We start from the raw sequence: 21,033 nt of genomic DNA on the forward strand, positions 1-21,033 counted from the left end.
TCACATGGGTGAATATCAGTGCATACAAGGGCCGACAGCCGTAGTTGGACGAACTCTCTAACCACCAAATTACAACATCTAACATCATGGTGAAAGAACCAGAGGCATGGGAGGAGAAAGCGGCAGTCAAACGAGCAGTGACTGTGGCAAAGATCCCGGAGGAATGGCGTCTCACCGAAGAGCAGATCAATGATGCAAAAGCCCAGAGACAGCTTGCCGGTGCATATTTCCAGGGCTTTCTTACCGACGAGGAGAGGAAGATTACCGGCGAAGAGAGCACCGAGATCGTGAGCAAGATCAAGAGCAAGGAGTACTCTGCTCTTAAAGTCGCAAAAGCGTACTGCAAGGCTGCTGCCGTTGCCCACCAGATGGTGAGTATATATCGTGATTCTCTAGTGTGTTTACGCTCAACCCTGATAATGTTATAGACCTCATGTCTCCATGAAGTGTTCTTTGACCAGGCACTTGAGAGAGCAAAGTATCTGGATGAATATGTGGAGAAGCATGGGAAGACCATGGGACCACTACACGGGCTGCCCATAAGTCTCAAAGACCAATTCCATGTAAAAGGAAATGATACAACCATGGGCTATGTTGGCTGGATCGATACATTCGAGGGAGACAAAGGCTCTCATAAGGTGCATAACTTCGATAGCCCGATTGTCACGGATCTTCTTTCACTTGGAGCTGTGCTATACTGCAAGGTATACAGGAACATACCCTCCCATATGTCCTGATAAGCTAATTTTTCTTGTAGACAAGCGTCCCACAATCACTTCTAGTATGTTCACCGACTATCTGGTATCGTTAAAGGCGTCTCTGTTGACTGATCTATTGCATAGATCGGGGAAACTGAGAACCATATCATCGGCCGTGTACTAAACCCATGGAACAACAACCTCTCGTGTGGTGGTTCATCAGGAGGTATGCTCAGGCGGCTTTCATATCGATTTTTCGTAGGCTAACACGCATTCCAATTAGGAGAGGGAGTGATGCTTGCCCTTGGAGCTAGCTCTGCTGGGCTTGGAACTGACCTTGGTATGAAATAGATACCCTTTATCAGTTCTATGTGAAAACTTAGTGAACTGATCACCGCTGGCATAGGAGGATCTGTTCGAGTTCCTGCTGGGTTTTGTGGTGTCTATGGACTGAAACCCACTCATGACCGGCTTCCATACAGAGATGTCGCCAACACCGTAAGTTTGATATGTGAGGTGTTGAACCGGACCATAATCTCCAAAGGTTAACTCTCCATGAATAGAACCCTGGGCAAAACACGTATTCTTCCTCCATTGGAGTTTTATCAACGTCTCACGATTCCATCCAGTTAATGATGAAATCCATGCTTTCCACCCAACCGTGGCTCCGGGATCCAGTCGTTTTCAGTGTCCCATGGAGAGACGAGATTGTAGCCGAAACTCTTGCCAGGGTCGCTCCAGATGGTTCTGCAAAGAGTGATCAGAAATCACTCAAGTTTGGTATCCTTTATACAGATAATATAGTAACCCCCCATCCTCCGGTCACAAGAGGGCTTCATGCCCTCGAAGATGCACTCAAAAAGGCTGGACATAAGGTTGTCTCTTGGAACCCACCGCCGCATAGCACTGCCATTAGAATTCACGTAAGTTCTCACAATTGACTCGTGGTTAGCTCTTTCACTAATAAAGGAGCATAATAGCTGGAGTTCATGTCAGCAGACGGCGGTAATGACATCAAGAAGCAACTTAGCCTGTCTGGGGAGCCACCCATTCCCCAGATTAAGATCTTTGTTGAGGGCAAAGAGCCATTACCTCTTTTGGAGTATCAGGATCTGATTCTCCAAGGCATCGAATATGCCGAAGCGTACGCTGATTATTGGAACTCGACTGCCCAAGATGACGGTGAGTGATGCATCCACTGGACTATTCATTAATTTTGTTCATCTGGTATACTCACCTGGCATAAACGTTCATAGGGCAAATTGTTGACGCTGTTATTGCTCCATTGGCACCGTGGGCAGCGGTGATTCCAACCAAATATTACCATACAGGTAAGATTCTTCACTTAATTTTAACACGGCATGATACTCAATTTCTTCAATCTCCAGCATACACCGAGGTCATCAACCTTTTGGATTACAGTGCTTCCGTAGTTCCAGTTACTAAGGCGGATAAGAATGTCGATGTTGCGGACCCTGACTATGAACCTATTAGCGAACTTGACAAAGCAAACTGGGAGCTATGTATGAATTCATATTAACCCACGAGTTGAATCACAAGGTATACACCGTTGCTAACTGTTGTATGATTAGATGACCCTGAATTGTTCAACAGGACCCCGGTGGGGATGCAACTTATTGGCCGAAAGCATGAAGAAGAGAAGATTTGGGCGATTGGGAAGATCGTTGACAATATTATGAAGAAAGCCAAGAGCGGTTAGAGTATTTTAATGCCCGTTAATTCGGTTTAGTTACTCCTGATTCATCAAATATGCTTAGTGGTATAAAAACTGTTATCTATTACACCGTACCGTTATTCTATGAATATTAGCAATTAAAAATATGCCTGAGTGAATCACATGTACAAGAAGCAACAACCACAAACCTAAGTAAGATTCTATCTCAGTAAAATCATCTAGTTATACAGCCTTCTTTTCCGGAGTTGCTTCTTCTACTTCCTCCTCACTAAACTGTATTCTTTTCCCATATAGAAAAGGCAATCTCCCAGCCCAGCAACCGAGGACATATCCGATACAAGCTCCGGTGATAATCGTAATTGGATAGGTTTGCCATGGGCGATCCCTAACCGCGAATACATTAGTATTAATTTGCATATTCTAACCGTCCTGTGGATGTAAAACGGCAAGGGTGTAAGTTGTGTCCTTACCAATCTAACGGAATAGGTACGGCACCTAGCCATGCGCCCAGTGCCATACCGATAGTACCACCCCATACGGCATCAAACGCCTTGGATATACTCCATATTTCACGCCAAACAGCCACATCTGTCCCATGGACGTAGACCAGGCCAGTACCCCCAAGAATCGACATATGAGCGGCACATAGAGCAGTATGCGGTAAATGGGTTGTGAAAGGGGCACCGAACAAAATGAGAAGGATAGAGAGGGCTGGAGTCCCCAGGACCAGTGGAAGACTCAGAGAAAGGATGGCAGGCTACACACATACAATTAACGACAATTCCGGCAATACTGGATGGACGAAAAGTCTCCATGGAATAGCATTATAGGAGGTTACTTACAACAACCTTGGAGCCAATTGAAGCCTCTTGGTCTTTCCGCTTGGACCCTGCCCCGATCTTCCCACTGGAACGCGCCTTATTTGAGCTTCCGAGAGCTGCGCCCGCAGCAGGTAAACATATAATGACGTATATTATCTGCAGCACCGCGAATACCGGTAAAAGAGTGGACAGGGTCGTAACTGGATCAGATACCAGGGCATTGAATCGAAGAGCGAATATAGACCCTATTAGGATCGGATGGAGATGCGAGTATGCCTGCGCAGTTGGGTTGGCGAGTATGCGGATAGGGGGGTGGGATAGGACGGTAATTTTGGCTTCAGGCTGCGACGCTGGGCCAGTGGCCGCGGCGGGGGTGATTTGAGAACTCATGAGATCGGGAATACGCTGTTTAGTCGAGGCATCTGATATATTGTCAGACGAGCTCGTTGTTGTTGAGACGCCCAAGGTTGCGATTTGATATTCGAGATGAAGGGAATGCTATCACTAGTTATGTTTGCATTGTTTGCATGTTGGTCGAGGATAACAAAATTTCCGTACGTAGACAAGAGCATGACAGGGATTCACCAGCTACTTCACGTATGAATGCAATGCAAACATTATTCCAGGAACTGGCCTTTAGATCTACGGCGAAAAATATGCAGTTTATATAATAAGGTATGTTGAGAGCAAGGAATTTATATTAGCTTCACCACTATTTGAACCACGGAGCTAGCCTGGTATATCTAGGAATTCCAGCCAAAGAAAGAATGGAAATGTAGATAGGTAGGTCTCAGACTCGCCCATAATTAGGAAATACTGTAGCCAAATGATCAAGAAATTCATGGGTGCAACTTGGTATTGGGTATCTGAAGCGAATGCAACATAGGAAAGAGGAGCAAGTTGGATATAATGGTAAACAAATGAGAGGAGGTATATGTGAGTAATACAAGTCAAAAAAGAAAAAAAAAATCATGGCTGGACAGAGAAGTAGAATAAAATGAGGGAAAAACAGGTAAAAATATCAAATATCGACAATGGAAAGTATAGGGAGGGACGAAGCATGGTCAATTCATACGCAGGTCAAGGGTGGGTACATTTGGTCATCACTATATCATCCCCGGAATATGATTGTTATGGGGTAGAGAATAGTCATTTCGAGATCGGTGGTAGGTATTATAACGGCTTGAGTCAGAGTTATGCCGGTAGCTATTAATCGAGTTGTTGTCATTTTGAGACGGTTCAATATTAGGGGGCGGTTTCCATGGGTTTGTCGGTGCCTGTCTTGGAGAGTCGTGAAGATATGGGGTGGGCAGCATCTGCGAGTCGGGACTTGAGGATCGTAAAAACGTGCTTCCTTGCCCTGGACCCCATGGTTCTCCAGTCTGAAGGCGCCGAATTTCCTGTTGCATAGAGAGGATTTGGCTCTCTAGTAACTTTCTGGCGCATTGTTCTCGTCGCATGAGAGTGGTCAGAGCACTATACTGTTCCACAGATATACCCTGGAAACCCGAATCAGAGCGATAAGGTGACGGAGGGCGCCGTGATTGTGAGATACATTCCAATGAGTGGTTGCACAGCGTAATCGGGCTGCTGTGTTGCATCGGTTCTATTTCGGCAGGGGATCCTTGAGGTGGCGTAATGCTAGGCGTGGATACGAATGAATTGATGAACTGGCTGGAGTCATTTATGGGTTCCATGGGTCTCCCTCGGACTGGTGAACCTGTAGCCTTCTTCTTGACTGTATTTGCTTCAGCACTGCTGTTTTGTAGTTTCGCGATTGCAAATTCCAAGTCCATCAGTTTGACCTCAAGAGTTCCTACTCGCTGGGCTAGACTGACTTCATTCTCGGTCTGCATGCTTTCCATCAAATTTTTGAAATCAAACCCTTCTTCATCGTTTGGCTCGGAGTCATCAGATTCGTCTTCTTCGATTGGACAATCAGCGGACTCTTCACTTGCGTCTGCAACTTTCTCGTCAGGGCCAATGTGGCTTGATATAGATGTCGCAGGTCTAGTGTCGGGACGAGGTTCGGCAAAGTCATTGAGGGTGCTCTCCCTCCAAAATCTGATTTCATCACTTCTCCGTCGCCATTGAATTGGAGACATGCGATGCGATTTCGCAGTATCTCGCACACCGCAAGCACTTCGTGACCGGCGTTTATAGTGGTTATCGGCTTTTAATACCAGAGCGTCGAGGCTTCCGATTGAGCTTTTCTTGTCAAATGTAGCGGCTGCATCAATTTTTGAGGCAAGCTCCAGGGCGTCGTGTGCAGAAAGTGCAACACTCGGCAGAGTAGCTCGTCTCCGGTGCACCCGAACATCTAGGAATTCCGAGGAGGACCATGGTTGGGAAGGAGAACCTAAGCCGCGGAGCGAGCTTTTGGGGCTTCTTTGGATACTATTTTTTAGGCTTGGGAGGGAAGAGGATCTGTGAAAGCGAGCAGGAGGTTGTACGGCTACACCACCTTCTTCATCATCGTGTAGGCTAGCGACATCCGGTGAGTGAGGATAGATTTCGGGAATCTCTTGCGGGGATTTTAGATCATCAAGCTCGTCTCGTGGTTTGCGGCCAAATATCTTCCGCATCACCGTTTTGAGGGTACTCCCTCGTCTACGGTGCATGGTAGAACTATTAGAAACATTGCTTGAGAGAGATTCCTGGTGGGTATGAGACACAGGCGCCCCTGGGGACGGATGTGGATGGTATGTAGCTGGGCGCGAAGTCTCAGAATGAGTGGATTGAATTGGTGTTTGCGGAGGCTGGCGAGACTGGCGGGGTGAACTCATAAAAGGAGGATTAAAGGCCACGACGTTGGGCGTCACGGGCAAGAGGTTCGGGGTGACAGGAGGCTCGGCCTCGTAGGCGGCAGGTAAGGGATGTGGAAGAGGACCCGATATCTTCAGTTCATGACGAGGAAACAGCGGTGATAGCTGTCCTCGGTGTCCCTCCTTGCGCAGATGGTTTCGAACTGGCATTGTTGCGATCGAGCTATGGCCAGTTCTAGTGACGGAATCAACCGCTCACATAAAGCGTATATTTCGGCGCTACGCTGATACTAATGATGACAAAACTCTGTTGGTTATTGGAATGCACGTCTAGTGCCATAAAAGTAGTGCAGATGGTTCCCTTTTGTGGATGGGTATCATGATAGATCCTGATATAGGCAAGGGTGGGAATGATCAGAAGACCTCTGAGTAAATAGTATCGAGTATTGCTTTCTTTTGCCCAAAAGAAAACCACAGATTTTTATTTCCTTCTAGGAGAATGAGCGACAGGAGCAAAAGCAAGGAGTGGACTATCAAGCACTGCTTTCCGCACGCAATGGCGAACTCGGACAGCCAATCAAAGCAGTATGGACATGCAATACGAATCGAGGGGGTTAAGGAGGTGTCTGACGAGGCTGAAGGAGCTGCTGTGCTCCAGATGACGAATAATGCTCTATCAGAAATGTTGAAATCTTTGGAGGTTCGCGAGTGACGCTGGTGTGGGAGACAACTCAGTTGGCTGGGGTGAGTGATAAGCAGCGGAAATGAAAGCCCGAGAAAGAGATGCAATATAACTATGCGGGGGGAACTTGGGGTCTTGACCCTTCCCTCATCCAAATAGTCGCATAGTAGTTGACGGCTATGTATGGGAAGGGAAAAAAAAGGGGGGGAAAGGAGTGAAAGAAAGGATTGACTAGAGCGCAGCAGCGCAGGAAAAGAGTGCAGCCAGCAGGTGAAGATAGAGAAGAAAGATGAAGAAAAATAAGATCAAGATGTACGGAGTACGTTGAGAGAGAAGAGGGAAAAAATCGGACTAAGGAAACAAGAGCAGACAGAGAGCCGGGTTTGTCTGCCCCAGGCTGGCAAGGACAGGGAAGGACAGAGCTATTTTGGCGACACCTGGACTGGGCCACTGGGAAAGGAGAAGCCAGGTCTGAAACTCCTTGGGAGCCCGGCTACACCCAACTCCTGCGTGACCTGTGGCTTCCAGAACAAGCGGGGGCAGCCGTGGCCCATAAAGCGTGTCATTCCCTTAGCTAAGGATTATGCAAGGGACTGGGATGGTTTGGCCATCGTTGCATCTCCGAGTCAAGTTGACCGAGTCGCCAATCCCGTACAATTCGTCCACGTTTCGCTGCCTCCGTGCGCAAACTTACATCCAGCGTAAAAGGAGTCTGTACCCGTAAAACGGAGAGCATCTCCGTTCTGGCACCCGCAGGTCCGTTTGCTTCTTTTCTTAATAATAATATACATGTAGGCGTAGCTCTATGTACGGTCATGCATCTGTAAAGGAGCGCTAGGGCAACACAATACTTGGGAGATCGCCTTGCGAGTGGCTTGAGACCATTCGGGAGGGCGTGCAAGTTCCTGGCAGGGTGCCCAACGAGCCAGCAGAAGCGGTGAGTTCGCGCAGGTGCATGCCGTGCCCAAGTATCGGTGCTCAAGAGGCAACTTTTCCGGCATTTATTATTATTTTTTCTGTTTGACTTTTCCTTAGTTGGTTAGTTATGCTGCTGCAGGAGATGTAGACTCTGTGCTCCTGTGTCTCAGCCACGCAACCAGGCGAGAGAGGACTCGCTACATATTTCATGCCATGGACTCGCCGCCAGAGCAGCAACGAGCCAGAGCCAGAGAGCCAGAGAGAGGGAAAAGGAGGTCGACCAGGTAGTTAGCTATGCTCTTCAGCATCAGGGGGGAAAACTGGCCTCCTTCTTTTCCCACCACGCGGGACGATGCTCCACCCCCCAGTCGTCCCGGCGATATCTGCAGAGTGGACAAACGCGTCTGAGTGGACAGCCGTCTCAATCAATCCTGGACCGTCGCCCGCAAGCGTAAGTTTCCATGTTTACTCCGGGCGCTGGGCTGTCAAACAGCGACAATATAATGATGATGGCGAGGTTGTTGTCGTCGTTTGTCTTTACGAGACGTCAAAGAAGCAAAAGAAGCTCGACGTCGACGTCGTCAAAAGCCGGGGATCACGTGTCTTGCCCCTTTCGGCCTCCATCGACGGCTCGAACTCCCAACGCCCGCCAGCCTTTCACGGCCGGCAGCATCAAGAATCACCGCCGGAGGAGCTTGATATGGGCCAGGGATCGCAGCTAACGCTCAGTAAGCACGCTGCACAGCGAGTCTGAGTCAGACTATCACGGAATCATATCCAAGCTCCACCCTTTCCAGGGCCCTGAGCTCCCGGTAGGACGCGAGCTGACTATCCAGGAAGCTGTGTGAGAGCATCCTCGTATGGATTTGTTTCATCCCGTCCTCCCAGATCGGACCGTTATCCTCCCCCCTTTCTCGCTTAGTTACAGACGGAGGCCTTGCAGGAGAGATACGGATATGTCCAGGCCGAATATCCTCGTCCGAGAAGTCCTCACCATTGTCTGGCGGCATTGCGGACTCAGGTCGGCGGCAGACCACCGACACCCACCTCTACGGAGTACTGTGGCCCATGGCTTGAGTAACTCGGATATCTGAATGTACTGGACGCAGGTCATGTTTCCTGTTCCACAGCTGATCTCAGGAAACCTTTCGGGTTACTCCTCGGGTACCTGAGCAAGGTCAGGGTGATGGAAGCTTGGTGCCATGGCCGCTGCTGAACCTGCATTGGTCGGTTACACCTGAATCAATAACGGTGACCGGCGCCATGGATGAAGAGCTTTAAGAGTGGCGCCCTACCCGGCCACTAGACCTCGAACACAGAAACACAGTTGCTGCATATTAATGGAGGGACCTGTGACGTCCGTCCTCACTATTGAAACACTGTCCGCGCCTGCTGAGATAAAAAGAGCTTTTATATAATCCCATCACGCTATTGTACGAAAGCACGGAAACCCCTGGCAACAGGTGATGTCATGTGGTTTTATATATAAAATTTAATCTATCTATAACTAACGGGTCGGCTACCCAGACTCTGATCTTGATTTGGCCTCCCGTTATCTAGCGCGCATGAGCCATGTCGCCGTTGCATTCACGGAGCACATATACGGAGTAGGGCCGTGGGGTACGGCGTGCTCCCTCCAACACACACACTTTTCCACCTCAATTGAAGAGTTAATATGACAACTATTTAATGCGTACCGCACTAACCTTCCTAATCAATTAACCCGGCCTATAAACAACGTATTGTTATCGTGCAGTGGGGTGGTTTTTGGCAGCGACTGTCAAAGCATCCGAAGATTGGAAGTGGAGTCTAAATGGGGCTTGGTACGTTTGACCTTCATTAGACCGAAACACTAGAGATGATATTCATAAGCCGGATATCGGATACACGTACCGGACGCTAGTTCTCGTTAGCGCCGATGTGTTTACCCAGTTTATAGTTACGAAGATGGAATATCATCAATCTAGCTGGAGATCTGTGTGACGATGTTGTCTTCATTCTCAGAGGCTTGTTTATGAGAAACAGTATGGGGTACCTTCGGCAATTGCAATTGTGCACATACAGAACAGTCAATGCCATCATTCAGCCGTGACGGGAGGAGTTTATGTGAGCAAGCCATCACAATATGGGAGGCGCCCAAGGCAGCCACTGGACAACATGACACTATATTGAGCAGATGGTACGGAGTAGGACTTAGACACAGGAGAGCTGTTGAACATTCAGCTAGCCACGCTCATTTCATCTGTGCCATCATTTTACAAGCCAATTTGTGCCTTGCCATCCAGTCCTCCCGTTGACAATCCTTTGAGCAATACTCTGCTACCTTGCAACCACTGCACCGCAGCAACTTCGTTCCACTTCCAGGTTTCTTCCCTCCACAATTTGAACATGATCCCTTCTTCAAATCCATCGACTGCAATAGCGATTGTGTTATCTGGGAAAGGCCTTCCTTGTTATCCTTATAGCTGCCCTCCTTGTGCTCCTTGTGCTCCTCGTCCTCTGCATCAAACTTGAATTCCTTATCCAGGAACGGGACCCAGTAACAAGGAGATATGGCGACGCGGGTGGCGTATTTCTTGATGTCTTTCCACTCCGGGAATCCCTTGATTTCATAGCCGTTGGGAAACTTACCTTTGCCACACGAACAAAGTATCGGCTGTGCCCAATCCGTAGAAAGGGGTATTTTGCCGGTAGACATATACTCGCAAGACGGCAGATGCTTCCAGGTCCGGCACCGGTCAACAAAGGCAGGCAATACATGTTTCCAAAGGCGGAGCTCATCATCGCTGATCTTGAGTGTCTTCATACCGCGGTTAGTGAGGTCATGGAGGCTTGAATACATCTCCATGACAAGATCTATGGTAAGAGGGATCACCGCCGCGTCAATGACCATGCTCTGGTTGGCGGCCTCCAGTCTTAAAGAAGACATGAGAACAATAACGTTCACTCCGCCACTTGTTTCACTGTCGAGGCCGAAAGCGTTGATTTGGGCCTTTGTTCCAACACCACTGAGATATCCAAACAATGACAAGAGTGTATCTTTGAATGCCACTCGCACATCGGAGGAAGTACAAATCTTGCCCTTTACGTACTTATTCCTTTCCTTCCCTTCTCTATCATTAAACATATCACTTGAAAGCAATTTGACCCAGCTTAGCTTTGAAGGGTCCCTAAGGTCGAGAATAGGCAACTTGTCGAGTGTAGTATAATCGAGATTTCTCAATATCGGGCCACTTTCATAGAGATCGATAGGGAAAACATTGTCGGGGTTTTGGGTAAGGTCTCCAGTTGAAGCTATCGATGCAATAAACTCAAGATAAGAGGACTTCCGGGCAATTCTTGTTTTCGTATTTACCGATAATACGGGGAATGGAAGGCGAATATTGGAGTGGAAAGGTTTACCTCCCAACCTGACATTTATTTTGTATGGGGAAACCTGCTCCACGAGAACTGCAGCACCTTGTCGCAGTATGTCTTGATATTTTGGTGATGTGATATCAAGGCGCGTTGTAAGAAGCATGGCTTTTGAGCAGTCAGAGCTGAGCTCCAAATGGAATTTTAGCTCCACCCCATCCATTTGCTTAGGTGAATCTGAAGGAACCACGCTGCTCTTCAATGGGGGTATCTTAGAATGCTCTGTCATTTGGTGCTCCATATTAGGACGACAGCGGGTAATATAAACGTCATTATTGGCTAATTTAGACTCGTGGATGGCCAGGTTCATCCCAAGTTTTCCCACCAATTGAACAGTGGCAGGACTGGTTTTTAACCCCAAGAAAATATTAGTTGAGAGGTCTGGGTTGAGGAGAATCAAAGCTGTAGGAACCATCACGGAAGCGAGGAGGGGTGCAGTCCCGTCCCATCCCCTTTCATCTTTTCTGATTTCAATTGCATATTCTTCTGTATATTTTGTGCCTAATGTTTTTACTTCCCCAAAGCCCAGCTGAATATCCGCAAATATACTCTGCCCGGCTTGCGAGTCAAACACAAGCTGGCATATTGGGGTTCCATAATTGTTCACTGGCTTCTCCACAAATAATGAGAGCTTCTCATGAGGAATGGCTAATGTGACTGATAGCGCCGGAGGAATATTGGTCCAATTTCTAAAGGCACTTTGTGGTAACCGAGCAGTTATGCCATCCAGACCAGGGTTGAGAGTTAGAGCCGGATGCAGACCTGAAAGATGGAGATGTAGATAAAACTCTTGGAGATAATGAGCGCCCATAAGCAGGTTGGAATCTTGATTTATTAGCCCGAAGAATTCGTCAATGAAAGCCTGCCAATTCACAACATTCGACCTCTGTAAAGCTTGCAAAATACAACAAAGGCTTGCCCTCGTGTAGGCTTTATACTCATCGAAAACTACCCTGTTTTGCTTCAATTTCAGGAGATTGGCTGGGTTTTCGTCCTCAAACATGGAAAGGTATATTGAGTACATAAGTCGGGACAGTTGTTTCGGGTCATAGGTGATGGGTTCCGTGACCAGTCGGGTCCATCGCACAACATAACGTTCCTGGCCTGTGTCCTTATTAATAACTCCAACCATTCTCTCCATGAAGTTAGAGGATACACTTGCACCAGTCCAATATTGGTTCGGAGTGAGTTTGAACAGTGAGCCGATAGTCACCATATCTCCTAGCAGAAGCGATTTGAGATAATCTGTGTCTCTTCCTCGTGAAACTAGTAGCTCTGTGGATATAGTTGATGTGGGTTTTGCCTTCAACAAGGGGCCAGTTGCAGCTAGAATGTTCAATGGTCCAAGATGGTCCGCCAAATTCGAAGTATCAACGGCATCGAATAAGTATGGAGCTCCAGTTCCTTGTCCAGGGTATTCATGGGGGTCAAGAATAAAGGGTTCAAAATGCCAGTTATCACTATATTCCTGACGGGTAGCCGTACCACACCTTTGAGTCTGAAGTGTATGGCAAAACATCAGGGCGTCAGCACATACAAAGCGGAGAATCCACTTTGAAGATAGATTATGAAATGCTTTTACATAGGTACGGAATTGGGCGAATGCTGCCCTGACAGCAGCGGGTGTGTCACCCAGGCCATCGGAGGTATAGTTTAAAGGGGATCCTTTTGCAAGGGGGGAGTATGCGGCAGCTAGGTGAAATCCTAGTAGTGGTTGAGTTCCATAGTGAAGTACTAGCCTTTGACTCTGTGTCCAAATCATTGGATTCATGTGAGTTGCTTTGATAAAAGAGCTCATATCTGGAGTAATAGCTCCCTCTCTCCAAAATTGGTCATAGAAATCATGGCTTTCCTCGATTTGAGAAAGATCACAAGGTGCAGCGGAGCGAATCCCGGTTGCAACTCGTGTAGTTCCAACAATTTGTTTCTTTAGGTCTCTGGCCTTCTGTATGGTCAGTTTGAGCTTTTTCTGCTGCTCATTGAAAGAGAGCTCATCCGAGGGGTCTAGGGCATAGAATTTCCACATCTCCACAACACGAGAATACGTAGCCTGGGTGCAGAATCGGAGAGTTTTGCCATATCTCCCCCCATTCCAGTCCGAAATACTCTTGCTATTTTCAACAAGTTTCTTTGCTTGACTGCGCAATAGAGTCAGGGCCGTGTCATTGATCAAAACATTATTGTAGATATTCCATAGATCCCCAATTTTCGAGTCATCCGAACTGTCGATGATAAGAGTGTAGAGCAGCATATTTCGAGCTATTGTGGATCAGCAACGCGGGGGGCCAGCAAGGAGCGCCTGGTTGCATACCGATAATCTCTCCTTCCAGGTCACAACAGGTAACGTCTACCTTTCGATTCCCTGGAGTAATCATGTCTTAGTAGGTGCATATTTATTTAGACATTGAAGCACTTTGGATATACTTGATCCCAGGTCAGCGTATGCTGTGAAAAGCACATTACGCACATCACCACATCCAAGAAGTAGTAGAGACACATCTTGATCTGGCGGGAGAGAGTGCGTGAGGCACACCGCAGGGGTGTTACCAGTAGCATAGAAGAATTTGGTAGTAAGAAGGCGAACCGGGACGGGCATCTTGCCTTATCCCACTGTCCTTTAACCAGAGGCTTGCTTGGTAACTAGTTATCGGGAGATGGCTATTTCTTGGATGCTTGGAAACAAGAACCCCCTGCTTTTGGGGTCTTCACCAAACACAATACTCAATTGATGTTGGGGTTTCCAAGTGCAAACAAACAAACTCGAGTTAGCTATCTATTTTGGTCGGTTAATTTAAGCGAGTTTCACAGTTATGCTCCACATCCCGCCACCAGTGCTCTCGCTTTTGAATTCTAGCCCCTGAATATCACAAAGAATTGTTAAGAGTTGGTGTCCTAATGAGCAAAAGCCACCAATGGACTGGTTATATAACTCACAACATTCATCGTACCGCACTTAAATGCTGGACACTGGATATGTTATCCCGGGAAGGCCTCTTACCTTAGGCCACCAACTAACTTCTTGAATAATATCGGTGCTCTACTATAGCTATGTCTTCCCTTCGGCCTTGTAATTGTGTAGTTATTTGTCATTATGTTAACTGGTTACCCGGGCAACACCAACTATCAATAACTAGTTATGAATAGAGCGAAAGAGCTTAGACGTAGAGTTATCGTTATTTGTATCCAAAGGTCGTTCTGTCACATGGAAGAATAGGTAGGTATGAAGATATTGCCTCTATCCGTTTATTATCGTATATACGCACCAAAACTGACATTAACACTGCAAAATATCCAGGTTGGATACATAATTTCTAGCATGGTTTCATAGACTATGAAAGACCTAGTGAATAAGCTGGAGGGGGTTAATATGCTCCGAACACTTGTGTGCGTGGCACAGCCGAAAAAGCAGAAAAAATATAGTCTTCCTTACGTGCATAGGATATGTTAGGTTGGACGAGCTTGGGGGCTTTCCGTAATGAGGTGTCGTTGGGTATTACAGGGAGAGGGTCTCCTTTGCTACCTTGCACTTTTCCTCATCCTCCACTGCAGCTATGTAGACCGCGTAGAAAGTTTCTCGCATGTCCTTGTCTAGAAATTGACTCCACCTAGCAATTTCGTTCCTATAATTTTCTAGTAAGAATTGCAGGTCTAGAAGATCGGAGAGTTTTCTGTTCGAAAACCATGCGTTGAGTTTTGTCTCAACTTGCCATGTTATATGGATGACTTTGACCCGACTAGCTTGCGGTGTAGGGAATGCTGGGGTTATAGACTCGTAAGATTCTGCTTCGTCCAGCTTTGGTGTGCCTAAGGCGCCTGTGAACAAACGGAGGTCAGTATACATTATAGGATAACCACCACTGTTGGGGCACTGGGTGTTGAGTATATCTAACCTGAAAGTGTGATGTTAGCACCAACAACCTGGCCCTCCTCTCCAATATCCACAAAAAGTCTCTCTTGGACTGTGCCAGAGACGAGGTGAAATGATAGCAATGCCCTATTTTTGAATTTAGCCATAGATTTACCGACTTCCAGCAATGTCATACCAATTGTACTGTTCTAGGACAGATCTTATCTCGGCCGTGTCTTTGGCGAGGATGAGGAGACTAAGGTCGTGCGTCTCCCGGAGTGATCCACGCAAATTCATTGCCCATCCCCCAAACCAAGCAGTCTTCATACCAGCAAACGCTTGCTCAAGGTAGGAGGCAGCCTTGGCTAGCTGGCATTGCTTTGCCTTTGCTGCATTTCGCTCCAGGTCCCTAAGATCATGAGGCGAGCTTTCACCGAAATATTTAGCTTTCTTCTGGGGAATTCCATTCGGCTTTTGATGCATTTCAAAGATCTCCCCTTCCTTTTTTCCCTTTTTTAGGCTTCCTAGAAAGATGCTGATCCAACCCTGGGTATCCCTGTTCAAGCAGCGTGCGGCGCCTCTGCGAGTAGTTTGTTCAAACTACGCGTCAAAAAGGCAAGGTCAAGGAGGGGCTGTTCGTAGTATGACGCTGTGCAAGCACTTCCATGAGTAACCTGACGTGTCCAAACCTGTGGCAAGAAAGTAAATCTTGCTTTTTGACCGTTGGCCGCGGATGTAGATTTTATATCCCTTTTTCTTCACTAACTAGTTATCGAAGGAGCTTAAAAGAGCCGCAACCTTGTGCGGGCGGGCACCTAGAAGTTGCATCACGTGACTATGACGACAAACTGACCAAGAAATGAAGCTTGAAACAAACAGCGAACGACGCCAACGACAACCTCAACGGACGGCATGAACGATGTTAGAATAGCGCCTGTTTACTTCTTATTTTTGACGGATTTGGTTTGCTTGAACGCCGTGTAAAGATACTCCGCCAGTTCAGCACCCGCAAGATGACCCTTCTCCAGTCCAGCCTGATCTGGATCGTGTATGCTGCTGTTGTCGCGATCTTGATCGCGATAGCTTCGGTCTTTGTCTATGTTTACCAGGCGCCGAGAGAGCGATCAGGCCTGGTATCAGCCGTGTGCATTCTCACCGTGTCAGCTTTGCTAGCTACCGTTTTACTTTTACCTGTGGACATTGCCTTGATATCATCTACCAACTCGCGCAAACTGGGCCAGAGGAAGGATTGGGCAACTCCGGATGCCGTTGCCAGTATCGTGCAATCTCTCACGATCGTCTATTACTCTCTTTACTCGCTTGATACCATCCTCTGCTTGCTCGTTATTCCGTTCACGTACTTCTGGTACGAGGAATATGACGAGCTTGCTGAACAGCAGGACTGGAATGCCTTCGGAAAAAGATTCTGGGGCGCTTTTCGCTACACGATTGCCTTCCTTGTCGTGACGGTGATTCTCTTTCTGGTCGGATTTTTCGTGCCGGTTGCTCGAAATAGAGCTGGAGCAGGGCTTGATCTCGACTACTTTAAACATCTGCTCACAGAGAATAGTGCGTATTTGTGCGGAACTTCACTTGTTAGCGACAAATTAATCTGACCTTTCTTTGTAACTCTAGATGGCGAAAGAGCGTTGACGTTTGCTCTGGGTTTACTAACAATGATTGGAATCATTGTTTACGTGCTTTATACCTCAGCTGGCCTTGCACTCTTCCCGGTGTCGTTTATCAAAACAGCTCCCTCGGTCTCTAGTCCGTCTCTATACGCCACAACAGCATCAAGGCTGGAGGAGAATGTTGAACGCCAGCGTCAGCTCGAAGGGCGATGCGGAGGCAACCTTGATCATCTATCATCGAAGGAGCGACGAGAGCTTGACTCGCTTGTTCGCGAGGAGCGTACTTTAAGACGTCGACAACGCCTTGCGGAATCTAATGCAGGTGACGGAAGAGGCTTTTTAGTTAAAGCATGGCACAAAATAGAGGCCGTATTTCGTCCCATTAAGCTTCTCGGGGGGCTGCTCCTGCTCCTACTTTCCATTGTGATCTGGGTCTCGATGCTGCTGACGGGGATCGACAAGGCGGCGAATTCTATTTGCAAACACAATTGTGGTTATATCCTTGCGAAGGTTAACGTGTTCAACCCTATTAACTGGGCCCTTCTTGAGTCCGCGAAAGTTTTCCCCATCGACTATGTACTTTTTATAGTGCTGGTGCTACACTTTTTCAGCAGCTCTGTTATTGGTGTTGCAACCGTCGGCATTCGATTCCTATGGGTTAGAATTTTCGGTATACGAAAGGGGCACACCACTCCTCAGGCGTTACTACTTGCCACTGTGTTGCTTGCCCTTATTATTCTCGCCCTTAACTTCTCTATATCCATGATGGTGGCGCCACAGTATGCGACCTATGGCCCACAGACATTCTGTGACATTCCATCCGACCATGGAGAACACAGTTTAAGCTGCGAACACCGGCCTCAGGATGTAAAGCCTTGTTCTGAATTGACAGAAAACCACTCGGCCAAGGACGTCTGTACACCCAGCGTCGTTAGCGTCTTCTTGAACCGAATAACGCTTAACTATCCATTCTTTGGCATGGTTAATTTCTGGGCTCAGTTTGCTTTCCTAGGTAAGGACATCTCCTCAGTCAACCGGGTATTGGGTTACCGCTAATGTCACTACCATAGGTATGTCACTCATTGTCTTCGTCACCATGCTCTTCAGGACTCCAAGACTTGATGAGCAGCAACTAGACGAGGACGCCGAGGAAGCCGAGGAGGAGGGACTGCTTGCCTCTACGGGCAGGAGGTTTGGCGCTACATGGGAGGATATCATGGGCCGAGCTCCCGCCCCACACCCTGCTGCTGCAGGTAGGGGTTCCCGTGATAATGGATATCATGATGGGCATTGAGGCTTATGAAACTTTGGGCGGATGGTCTATAATGCGGATGGTTTATAATGGTGGGTTGGAGGATGGGGAAGGAAGGAAAGGCGGGAACAACTTGCTGCATTATACATACCAGGCCTTGAGGGCTTCTTTCATAACTAGGGCAATATTATACATGCCCATATTCATAATCCCGGAGGAAATTTCATAATATACATTAAATACTGATTCATCTTATATCGATTATTATTTGTAGGGTTCATTCAGTCCGTAGAAGGGCAAGAGCGCTTTCAAAGGCCTTGACCACGTTGGCATCTGTACCAGGTTAGCAAAGCTAAGCTGCGGGCATAACAGGGATTTGACGTACAATGTGCTTTCTTCTCTTCCAAGTTTGTTTCTGACTTCTGGACATGGTCCATCCGAGTTTTAAACCTAGTTTTTGTTAGTTTGCTATGTTATGTTCGGGTGAGACATTCAGACAGGCTCCACAAACCTCTTATACGCTCTATCTTCGTCTCGGAACGTGGTTGTCTGTGACCACGCCATGAATACCTACGCAGCAAGCAAACAAAGGCTAGTTAGAACAAAACATTAAACCGTAGTAGAGTAGCGAGACTAACTTCAAGGAGATCAGCGGTCTCTTTTTGCAGAATATTTTCAGCTTTAGACCTTTCGTCCATCTCTTCAGTAAACCGTTGTTGCAATTGTTCCCATGTGCAGCCTTCCAGTTCATGAGCTAAGTCAGAGAGTCCGTCGTCTTTCCTGGGACTGGGTTTGTTTGTTTGTTTGGGTGTTTGTTTAGGTATGTATTTAGGGACGTGTTTCGATTTGGGAGTGGGTATAAGTGATTTCCTTGGACGAGGCCTGGGCTCCGTCCTAGGTTCTACCATGGCTTCAATCACAGTTTCTTTAGTAGGTGACGCAGGTGCAGACACAGGTGCAACTGTAATGAATGCTTCTCCATCGTCGTCTTCCTCTTCTTCTTCTACCTCCCTTGAAGCCATGTTGATCTTTGGGCTCCGGGGGTAGATGGGAGAGTCCACCATGGGGGAATCTGGATCAAGAGAAGAGCCTGGCACGGGTGTTCCACTCCTATCTTCTGTCTCGGTGTCCGTGTTCATTGCAACAAGCTGTTCTGTTCTTTGGATCTCTCCAACTATTCAAGTGTCAAATACAAGTACTTTGATCTTTGATATCAGACGTTTTTGAGCTCGTGATGTACCAAAGGTTTCCCTTTTCGGCATGTTTGATCGATACCCAACTGCACAATGCAAACAAGACAAACTCTACGGTTTCGGCAGTTGTGCGAGCGCCTGCCTGGATCAGGTGACATCATCGGGCCGCCGCCTGCCAACGACCGATGATATCAACGACCTTGGAAGCTCACCGACAACGATCACGGAGACGGAGAATGAAACGGCACTTTTGTGGACTGTCACGGGTTGATATCATGACAAGACACCCCCAGGAACTACGATAAATAAGAGAGATCTTTGCTTCTAACGGCATCAAGCCATGACCCAATACATGTTCAGTGGTTCATCGCTGCTCCCTGGGGTCCGGCGAAAAGGCACAACCTGCTTGGATTGGAAAGGCTCTGGAAGCCTAAGTACGACGAAGCTGCTAAGGATTACCTGATATGGGCTGCCACGTATGTTCGCAGCCGCCTAGTTCACGGCTGGGATTTTACTGCCCAACCTGCGCCCGTAACCAGCTATACGGGCTACGTTACAACCATGCGAGAGTGCTGCTGGACAAGGATGCAGCTGGAGTGCAGATCGAAGCGTCAATAGCGAGGAATGCGCGGGAGAACGCAGAGATACTGTCAAGCGACGGTGATATTCCGCGACTATCTAAGGATGTTGGTGGAGTTGAGCCGGAACCGTCAAGGTTGCTGATGCAGACAAAGCGCACCGCTATATCGCAGTCCACTTCGAGAACGGAAGATATACGGTCTCACATATCTACGCTGGAGAAAGAGATTGCAGATGGGAAGAAGGAGATTGCTAGGCGACGAGCAGCTCTGGCTCAGCGGCGATCCGATGCAGAATCAGCTAACTACGAGGTGGCTAGCCGGCGGGCTCGGGCTTTGGCAACCGTCCAGAAGAGCATCAAGGGCAAGGAGAAACATTGGAACGGCATTCACGAAAAGGCGGTAGAGTCACGAGTATACCTTAGTCGGGAGGTAGCTAGTCTTTTCGGCTTCCGTCAGAGAACGAGGCGGAAGAAGGGAGATTTGATGAATCAGTTCTCCATTGGAGGCGTCAACATTGTCGATCTTCGCCAGATGAATAGTAAGCATAAACCACTTTGCTCACATATACATATCGCTAACTCATGGATTGTAGGTGCAAATCCCGCACATATAACTGCATCTCTAGGGAATCTCTCCCGGATGCTAGTATTGGTATCGCATTATCTTGGGTTGAGGCTCCCTGCTGAGGTGGTGGTGCCTCACCGTGGCCATCCTTTACCAGCGATATATACACTTTCATCATCTTACATGCCATGCCGGCAGGACTCTCTCAGCTCTTCACCCAACTTCTCTCCCACCCAATCAATGCACAACGCCCGAAGCGCAGATGCAATGCTCCTCCCACGTCCTCGACCGCTCTTCATCGACCGGTCACTGCCTAAACTTGCCAAGGAAGATCCTACGGGCTACGCACTCTTCATAGAAGGCGTGTCTCTACTAGCATGGAATGTATCCTGGCTATGCCGAACTCAGGGTCTACATCTAGGCTCTGAGTCATGGGAAGACGTCTGTGATATCGGTAGGAACCTCTGGCAACTTCTAGTTGCTCCCGAACCACTTCTCAAAGCCCTGGTAAGTGGACAAGCAAACAATGACGCCAACACAGGCGCAAATACATATGAGAAGGAGGGTGAGAATGGCCTACGACGAACGCGATCCCTGCCAATACTCGGTCACTTCTCACATGGCTCGGCACATACCTTCCTCGGTTCATCGGAAGGAATGGAATTTATGAAAACGTGGAAGTTGCCATCTCCCATGAAGATTGCAGACAAATTGAAATCCACCTTATTAGGCGAGATGGCCAATGCAGAGTGGGAACTGTTGGGAGAGGAAGAGTGGGAGGACGAAGCTGGGCCGGCTCAGAAGGGGGATGGCGAAGGTGGTGAGAAGAGAGATGTAGTTCTTCTTGAGTGAATGTGATATTGCCACTGCTGTATTATTAACGTGGTAGACAGAATATAGGACGTTTTTTGGTTGGATACTCACCTGAGAGGCAAAAATGTCAGATTTTTCACTCTCTGTGTAATGCCGTT

At 47.8% G+C, this 21,033-nt stretch overlaps 8 protein-coding genes across 8 annotated transcripts; 3 read left to right on the top strand and 5 right to left on the bottom strand.

Annotated features, from left to right (window-relative positions):
- Positions 1-86: 86 nt before the first annotated feature.
- ARB_06380 (general amidase GmdA, putative) lies at positions 87-2,418 on the top strand (the record flags this gene model as incomplete). The annotated part of the gene is made up of 9 exons (XM_003015211.1): positions 87-371; positions 429-704; positions 843-924; positions 982-1,038; positions 1,105-1,196; positions 1,262-1,621; positions 1,679-1,880; positions 1,955-2,221; positions 2,291-2,418. The coding sequence occupies 9 exons, from the start codon at positions 87-89 to the stop codon at positions 2,416-2,418; spliced, it is 1,749 nt and encodes a 582-aa protein (XP_003015257.1).
- A 442-nt stretch (positions 2,419-2,860) lies between these two features.
- ARB_06381 (GPI-anchor biosynthesis protein (Pig-F), putative) lies at positions 2,861-3,605 on the bottom strand (the record flags this gene model as incomplete). The annotated part of the gene is made up of 2 exons (XM_003015212.1): positions 2,861-3,151; positions 3,237-3,605. 2 exons carry the CDS (start codon positions 3,603-3,605, stop codon positions 2,861-2,863), a joined length of 660 nt encoding a protein of 219 aa, XP_003015258.1.
- A 716-nt stretch (positions 3,606-4,321) lies between these two features.
- On the bottom strand, positions 4,322-6,190 carry ARB_06382 (uncharacterized protein; the record flags this gene model as incomplete). Its single annotated transcript, XM_003015213.1, has 1 exon — positions 4,322-6,190. One exon carries the CDS (start codon positions 6,188-6,190, stop codon positions 4,322-4,324), a length of 1,869 nt encoding a protein of 622 aa, XP_003015259.1.
- Positions 6,191-9,813: 3,623 nt separating this feature from the next.
- On the bottom strand, positions 9,814-13,245 carry ARB_06383 (uncharacterized protein; the record flags this gene model as incomplete). The annotated part of the gene is made up of 1 exon (XM_003015214.1): positions 9,814-13,245. The coding sequence occupies one exon, from the start codon at positions 13,243-13,245 to the stop codon at positions 9,814-9,816; it is 3,432 nt and encodes a 1,143-aa protein (XP_003015260.1).
- Positions 13,246-14,487: 1,242 nt separating this feature from the next.
- On the bottom strand, positions 14,488-15,324 carry ARB_06384 (uncharacterized protein; the record flags this gene model as incomplete). The annotated part of the gene is made up of 3 exons (XM_003015215.1): positions 14,488-14,798; positions 14,885-14,988; positions 15,017-15,324. The coding sequence occupies 3 exons, from the start codon at positions 15,322-15,324 to the stop codon at positions 14,488-14,490; spliced, it is 723 nt and encodes a 240-aa protein (XP_003015261.1).
- A 530-nt stretch (positions 15,325-15,854) lies between these two features.
- Positions 15,855-17,766, top strand: ARB_06385 (uncharacterized protein; the record flags this gene model as incomplete). Its single annotated transcript, XM_003015216.1, has 3 exons — positions 15,855-16,410; positions 16,477-17,484; positions 17,543-17,766. 3 exons carry the CDS (start codon positions 15,855-15,857, stop codon positions 17,764-17,766), a joined length of 1,788 nt encoding a protein of 595 aa, XP_003015262.1.
- A 554-nt stretch (positions 17,767-18,320) lies between these two features.
- Positions 18,321-18,863, bottom strand: ARB_06386 (uncharacterized protein; the record flags this gene model as incomplete). The annotated part of the gene is made up of 1 exon (XM_003015217.1): positions 18,321-18,863. The coding sequence occupies one exon, from the start codon at positions 18,861-18,863 to the stop codon at positions 18,321-18,323; it is 543 nt and encodes a 180-aa protein (XP_003015263.1).
- Positions 18,864-18,984: 121 nt separating this feature from the next.
- Positions 18,985-20,914, top strand: ARB_06387 (uncharacterized protein; the record flags this gene model as incomplete). Its single annotated transcript, XM_003015218.1, has 3 exons — positions 18,985-19,183; positions 19,228-19,393; positions 19,414-20,914. The coding sequence occupies 3 exons, from the start codon at positions 18,985-18,987 to the stop codon at positions 20,912-20,914; spliced, it is 1,866 nt and encodes a 621-aa protein (XP_003015264.1).
- Between the last annotated feature and the right edge of the window lie 119 nt (positions 20,915-21,033).

This window comes from Trichophyton benhamiae, assembly GCF_000151125.1.
Source record: "Trichophyton benhamiae CBS 112371 chromosome Unknown contig01535.1, whole genome shotgun sequence".
Classification (NCBI taxonomy): Eukaryota; Fungi; Ascomycota; class Eurotiomycetes; order Onygenales; family Arthrodermataceae; genus Trichophyton; species Trichophyton benhamiae.